The following is a 7,622-nucleotide window of genomic DNA, read 5'->3' as shown; positions in this document are numbered from 1 at the left end:
GAGCCTGGGCAAGGAGCCTGGAGCCCCCAGGCCCTGGCCTGAGGCGTTAGCGCTGCCCCAGCAGTGCCCATGGCCTGTCCCTGCTGCAGCCCCGGCACTGCCACCCCCAGGACTGTGCCCGGCCCCGAGAGCACTCAGGCCCTACAGCAACACCAGGGCCACCAGGGCAGCGGGGCAGGGCCACGGCAGCAGCACTGGCAACACCAAGTGCTGCTGCTGCTGCTGGGCACAGCTGCTGTGCCAGCACTGATCTGCCCCCAGCTCTGCACACAGACATTGCTGCTGCAGCTCCAGAGAAGGCAACAAAAGGGCATCTCTGCAGAAAACTTTGCTGGGAAATCCTTTATTTTCTTTAATGCCACTGAGAGCACAACCCCTCATTGACACAGTCTGTGGCCACAGGGAAGGTGGAGAGACACAAATGAGAAATGGCACAATTACATTTCTTAGTGGCTGATAATGAAAAAGTAAAACAAAGAACTAGAATTTTCAAAATGAAACCAACAAGAAATATCGAAGATAACTTTTATTACAAGTTTTTTCCAGAAAATTAGCTATCAGTTTAATGTTTCTGAAAGCATCCAGTCACCAGTCTCCACACTGCAGCCTTGAGCTCCTGGTTCCTCAGGCTGTAGATGAGGGGGTTAAGGGCTGGAGGCACCACCGAGTACAGAACTGACAGGGCCAGATCCAGGGATGGGGAAGACATGGAGGGAGGCTTCAGGTGAGCAAACATTACAGTGCTGACAAACAGGGAGACCACGGCCAGGTGAGGGAGGCAGGTGGAAAAGGCTTTGTGCCGTCCCTGCTCAGTGGGGATCCTCAGCACAGCCCTGAAGATCTGCACATAGGAGGAAACAATGGATACAAAACATCCAACTCCTAAACAGCCACTAAAAGCAAGAACCCCCTGTTCCCTGAGATAGGAGGAACAGGAGAGCTTGAGGATCTGGGGAATTTCACAGAAGAACTGGCCCAGGGCATTGCCATGGCACAGAGGCAGGGAAAATGTATTGGCCGTGAGCATGAAAGCATTGAGAAAGGCACTGGCCCAGGCAGCTGCTGCCATGTGGGCACAAGCTCTGCTGCCCAGGAGGGTCCCGTAGTGCAGGGGTTTGCAGATGGACACGTAGCGGTCATAGCACATGACGGTCAGGAGGAAATACTCTGCTGAGATGAAGAACATAAAGAAAAAGAGCTGAGCAGCACATCCAGTGTTGGAGATGTTCCTGGTGTCCCAGAGGGAATTGTGAATGGCTTTGGGGACAGTGGTGCAGATAGAGCCCAGGTCGCTGAGGGCCAGGTTGAGCAGGAAGAAGAACATGGGCGTGTGCAGGTGGTGGCTGCAGGCTACGGCGCTGATGATGAGGCCATTGCCCAGGAGGGCAGCCAGGGAGATGCCCAGCAAGAGGCAGAAGTGCAGGAGCTGCAGCTGCCGCGTGTCTGCCAATGGCAGCAGGAGGAAGTGGCTGATGGAGCTGCTGTTGGACATTTGCTGGAGCTGCACATGGGGACCTGTTCATGGATAAAGGGACATTCAAGAGTTAGAGGGGATACCTGCGACTGAAATCAAAGCCATTTTCCATTCATCCTCCTCTTTAACACAGACTGACATGCTTCTGTGTTTAAGGGTTCTGAGATTTCCTTTTTGAGCTCCTCCCATGTCTCTCCTGGTATTCTTGGATACCAGAAACCCTCAACATTCTTTTTGCATTCAGGCAGGATAGCAAGTTCTGTGAGGCAAAGTGATGGGAGGAGAATGAGGGGACATGGTGTGGCATTCTGATCTGTTCAGATTTTCTGTGAGCTTTAACCTCTCTCAGGTGGATGGTGATCACCTTCCCATACTTCCCCTAAAAAACCCCCAGGTACTGCCTAAAGAAGATGGATCCTCCACAGCCTAGCTCCACATTTGTAGCCAAGGACTCACATTGCTGATTGCACCAACCCAGCAACATTTTCAGTGTCACAACACCTCTGTCTTTCCCCATCAATCTTATAACTCAGAGATGCTCTAGGACAGGTTTGCACCCTGGAGTTAAGCTCCCAGCCTGGACTGAAATCTCAGAGAGTCTTCCAAGTGTCCTTATGATGGCATTGGATGAAGGGAGATGCAGCTCCTTCCCTGGCTGCACTGACAGCATTGCCCAGAGCCGGGCCCTGGGGACAGTGTCACCCTGAGCCAGCTGTACCCCCTGCCAGAGCCCCCAGTGCTGGGCAGCTGCTCCCAGCCCTGTGCTCTGCAGAGGGACCTGGGCCCGGGGCTGCAGAGCTGCCCCACGGCTCTGCTGCAGCTCTGCCTGCACAGGAGGGGCTGCACACCTTGGAGCCCCGGCCCTGAGGGCACAGGCTGGGCTGGGGCACAGGAGGGAGGGGGCTTGTTCAGAGGGAGGGGCTGCACTGGAGGGGATCCTGTGGGCATCTCTAAACTCTGCCTGCCACAGCATTGCTGGGTTTTGTTTCCTCTCATTGCCCAATCTTTTCTCTGCTTCCTGGAGATTTCCCTGCTGGAGGTGTTTCCCTGTTCCTGATCTCCCCCTGCCCACAGACCCCAAATCTCTGTGCCCACTCCTTGGCCTGACAGAACCCTGCCTGTTTGCAGGGCACTGGCGGGGGGCAGGTTCTGTTTGCAGCTTGGAGAAAGGACAGCTCAGACTGAGCCTGAAGGTTAAGAGCAAAGGTGATGCTGCTGCTGTCCTTGGGCACAGTGGCTGAAAGCACATTAGGGATCTCCTGTGAACCTATTGATCACAAAAAGTAACAGTTTAGATGTCTCAGGCACTTGTCAAAATTCATATTAAATACCTCATAATCAACCATTACCTTTCATTCAGCAATAGTAGGAAACTGTCTACATAGTCTTAGAAAGTTTCCTCATTTTTATCAAAATCCTTGACTTGGAAATATTCTATGACTGATCTGAACCCCTAAGCATGTCAGAGCTTCATGAGCATTTCACCTCCCCTGCACCAGAAATACTCAAGAGTTGTACTCACAGAGCCTGTAGGCATTGGGATGTTCCAGCTGCAGGAGATGGCTCCAGGAGCTGCAGCTGCATTGTCCTGCAGCCAGAGGTTCCTGTGCCAAGAGCTGGCAATGATTCTGCTCCAGGCACTTTGCAGCACCTTCCCAGCCCTGACTGATATAGGTTCTCTGTGCCTCTGTGCTGTGCCCAGGGTGGCTGCAGGCAGTGCCCCAGCCCTGCTGGGCTGGCAGAAGAGCTGCTCATCAAGAGAAATGTGCTTTTGAAGCTCTGCTTGGTTCTGCAGCTCTACAGGAGCTGCCTCTGTGCCAGGAGCCTAGCCCAGCTCAGCAGCACAAACACAGCACAAGGACTTTAACGAGCCTCTGGGGCTTTGTGCTCAGGCCCTGAATATCAGTCCCTGAGAAGGAGCAGAATAAACCTCTCCACAACTCCAAGTCAGAATCCAACTCCAAAGTTTCTTGAAGTTTTAATGGGTCTCACTGAGTGAGACGACAGAGAATGTGTCTCCAGGCCCCAGGCAGAGCAGAGAACTGGAGGCAGTGATGACAGGTGGGGACAAAGAGAAGCCAAGTCTTGGTGCCCTGGGGCACAGCAGCAGGGTCTGTGCCACCAAGGGCTGTGAGGAGACACCTTGTCCTGAGGCTCTGGGGCCTCCTGGCACAGCCCCAGCCAGGCTGGGCACTGTCAGCCACTTGTCCTGCCATCAGCATCCCCCCCTAGCCCACATCCCAGTGGCCTCAAGGATCTGCTGGAAGGATTCCCTGGGGAGTCTTGGTCAGAAATGGCCCTAGGGGCTCCTTAATGGTCACAGAGTTTTTCAAAGGACTTAAGATTTGGCTTTTGCCTTGGAGTCTCTGAGAGGTTTATTGTAAACATGGCCTCCAATTATCTGCTTTAATGAGTCCCCTGAGAGCCTTTGTCAGTAACAACACTCAGTGGGCTCATTATTGCCTCAAGGTACTTCAGGTATTTTAAGGTACTTGGTGTTTCACTCTTAATACAAACTCAATGAGAAGTTTCTGCAATCATGGCCCCAGTTTTCTGCTTTAATGAGTCCCTTGAGAACTCTGTACTGACATTCTGTGGGCCTCATCAATGATTTGAAATACTCAAGGTTTTTAAGGTACTTTGGAATTTCCTTTCCACACTGAATCTCTGAGAGCATTTAGTGCCATCCTGGCCTCCAATTCACTCCTCCAAGGAGTCCAGGAGGAGCCTGCATTGGGGATGGACCTCAGTGGGACCCATTCATGCTTTGAGACACTTTGAGTGTTTCCTCTGACTTTGACATCTGGAAAGGTTTGTGCAATCTCCTCTCATGCCCTGAGGTTCCAGGGCTCACCTGGATCCAAATGCACCACAGGGCTCATTAGGATCAAACAAGTCCTGACAGACCATGGCTTTTCCTTGATTTCCCTCTGCTCTCATGCAGTTCATCAGGAAGTTCTCTGTAGTGGTTTTAGTTCACCAATATGAGATTTCTTAGCCAATGTATCAATTAGTCTGGTGGATTCAGTGTTGGCTAATTACCTGTGCACTCACTAGAATATTCTTACTGATTTTCTGCTGTGAGATAGAATTATGAGAAAGGCAAAGTGGGCTCAAAACTTTAAAAGGGTATAAAGAAAAGATTATTAATAGTAACTCAAAGAAAGAGAAATAAGAATCAGAACAAAACTTTTAGAATACTTCTCCTCTCTCTAAAACCTTTTCTTTGTTACTGACAATGTAATGAGACAAAACCTAAAGGTTTCAGTCAGTTTACCACTTCTATAAGAGCCTTTCTTCAGTTCTCTTGGGTAGAGGAGTCTTTCCTTCTATGGAGACTTCTCCATAAGAAAATAATTCTCTCATTGCTCTCAATTTCAGTGAATAGCAGCTGCCCGGCAAATCTGCAATTGTGAAGTCCCTCTCATTTTTTCCACAACTTTTCCCACAGCTGTGTTCATAGGCCATGTCTGCTTATGGGGTATTAGTTTAAAGATGAGCTGTTGAAGAGCAAAGGTCCTCTTCATGTATTTCTGAAATCATCTTCATCTCTGAATACAGAGATCTTCTTCTCTTCATGAGGGCACAGGGTCTCAACACTCTTTTCTCTTTCTCTGTTCAAACTTCTCATGCGATCACAGCTACTTCAACATTTGCTTACTTTAGCATAGAGGCCTGTCACATTAAGGCCTCCCGGCCAGGTAATAATAGACATTGACTCAATGATTCACAGAAGGCTGATCAATAATCTTTATTAAGAAACCCATACTTTTATACCCCAGTTTGATACATGTGGACTTAAATGGTCCTCCAATCCAAACATCATCACCATTGGCTAAATAAGAACCCACCCTTTGGTAAACAAATCTCCATAACACATTCAACTTGTTTAAAATACCAAGTGCAGCAAGTTAAGCTAAGAATTTTTTCTTTTTTTCTTATCTTCTCCAAAGGCTTTTCCAAAATAATGCCTGGAAAGTTGTGTTTCTCTCTGTGGCCAGAGAGCTGCTGCCATAGAAGGCTTTGCTGAACAAGTCATTTCCTCATACCTTTTAGTGCGTTATAGGGGAAAAGAGAGTCTGATGTATCAATTACATCCTTCTCCATAGCTTTACAAGAGGATTTCAGCCCCAAGATTAGGACATCTCCTCTTCCCTCCCATCTGGGATGCAACTTCGTCTTCAATGACCTTGGTGTCTTCATATTGCTCCTCTATGAGCCTGCACTTAGTCCTTTTCTCTCACTCGAGGGAGGATGGAAGCACTGAAAGAGTTCGTATCTCACCCAGGGCCTGTAGCTGGTTCCGTGACCCCGGCCAGGCTCAGTGCTTGCAGCTGGAGCTGTTTTACGATGGAGGTTTCTGCAGCGGCTGCACTGGGGCTGTGTCAGGGTGGGCCGCGCTGAGGGGAGGGCCAGGATCTCAGCAGCCAGGCCAGAGCACAGCAGCAGCATGGCCGGGGCCGATGGCTTCTCCTCCCCCTGCCCGGGGCTTGCCGGTGAACCCCAACAGTGGCAGAATCTTGGCCAAGCCGGCCTGGCCCGGGGCTGCTTCTGGGGCCCGGCAGATCCTGGCTGGGGCTGGGCTGGCAGCAGGGCAGGGCTCAGCAGTGCCCAGATGTTGCCAACTGCAGCCATGGCCCGGCCCGGCCTCGGCCCCACAGCCTCCCCTGCCCTGCCCAGCAGCCGATGGGGCCTGGTGGGGTCCCTGGTGTGAGATGCAAAGCTGTGTTTCGTGTCAGGTACAAACAAGTGACGTGTGTATTTGTGAATGCAAAATTTGTGGACCTCGACAATGGGAGAGCTGTGAATTCTAATAATAACTGAGGAAAATAAAGCATGGAAAAAGGCCTTTGAACCTATCTTTTGTTTGCAATTAACCCTGGTTGATTTAGGAGCATTGGAATTAAGGTGTTAAAGATGTTGCTTTTTCCTTGCATTTAATCCATAACAAGCTCTGCAATAATAACCTTTTGAAGGATAATTTTAGAATATTACTTGTATCCTTGAAACTATAGCTTTGGAATATATATAAAGGAAATATGCTTATCTCACACCTTATTGAAGCAGAGAAAAACAGCTTGAGAAAGGAAGATGAACATCACCTCAAGGGTTTATGGTTTCGACCAAAGGGAAGCTGGATATCACTGTTATGAGATTTATAGTCTCTGCAATTAAAAGGTAGACACACATCTGGGGAGCTGGACCCTACCAGATGGGTTTCGTCTTTCTTCTTTCAGAAACTGGACCATCACCATCTGGGGATACTCCTTTGAGATACATCCTGAGAAACTAAGATCACAATAGTGTATAGAATCATGATGTAATAATATGGAATAAAAATTGCTGATGAGTAAAAAAATTGGAAATAGAAACTGCTGAAAAAGCTGATGAGTACCCCGATAAATACCCGTGACTCTCAATTATTAGTGTGCAGTTGGAGAGAAAACTTCCCCCACTGTACCCAGCGCTGTATTGCTCATACTTTACCATATTAAATAATAAATTGATTGCTGCTTGAACATTGGCCTAGTCAAGCTTCTTGTTCATAACAGAGCCATTTTCTGTCCTGACTGCAAACTTTCCTCCTTCAGTGCCACTGCCAGAGATCATCCCTCTGTCAGCTTGGCACTGTGCCTGCTGCATCCTTGTCCCTGTCCCTTGCATCAGCTCCTGCACATCATCAGGACTCAGTGTCCCACATCATGAACAGAGAGAGCTGTGTCAGGAGAGCAAGGAGTGCATTTTCTTGGCCTTTTTAACAGACACAAGAAGCATGAGTCCAAATAACTTCGTTGTTTGTTCCTGCCCTCCTTTTAGATAACTCTTTTCTGCTTTAATGTGAAAGCCTCTTTTCCGACATGGATGGAATTATCTGGAATTGGCAGTTGATTAAGCTGTCAGGTACCATGGGAGTTTTCTCTTGTCTCTGATGAGAATTTGGTGAATTTTCCATTGGTCACTTGGTGGTGTCACCATGGGCTGAGCTCAGCGGCCGACTCTGCTGTCCCCAGGAGATGCATTGGGATGCCAAGTCCCGCACGGCTGGAATTCGGGGTTGGGCGGGCTCGGAGCGCCCGGAGCCTGGGCCCGTGAGGAGCTGCTGCTGGTGCTGGCTGTGCTCAGCCCGCTGTGCCGAGCAGCCGCGGCC

General features: G+C 49.5%; 1 protein-coding gene across 1 annotated transcript; it reads right to left on the bottom strand.

The window, feature by feature from the left end:
• Positions 1-562: 562 nt before the first annotated feature.
• Positions 563-1,492, bottom strand: LOC131096309 (olfactory receptor 14J1-like). The gene has a single exon (XM_058044651.1). It carries the CDS (start codon positions 1,490-1,492, stop codon positions 563-565), a length of 930 nt encoding a protein of 309 aa, XP_057900634.1.
• Between the last annotated feature and the right edge of the window lie 6,130 nt (positions 1,493-7,622).

The sequence above is a fragment of the Melospiza georgiana genome, unplaced genomic scaffold (assembly GCF_028018845.1).
Source record: "Melospiza georgiana isolate bMelGeo1 unplaced genomic scaffold, bMelGeo1.pri scaffold_29, whole genome shotgun sequence".
Taxonomy (NCBI): domain Eukaryota; kingdom Metazoa; phylum Chordata; class Aves; order Passeriformes; family Passerellidae; genus Melospiza; species Melospiza georgiana.
Note: the sequence above shows the minus strand (reverse complement) of the source record. Positions and strands in the feature narration are given on the sequence as shown.

Excerpts from the sequence above, each read along its gene's own strand:
- LOC131096309 (XM_058044651.1), bottom strand. The coding sequence starts at position 1,492 with ATGTCCAACAGCAGCTCCATCAGCCACTTCCTCCTGCTGCCATTGGCA.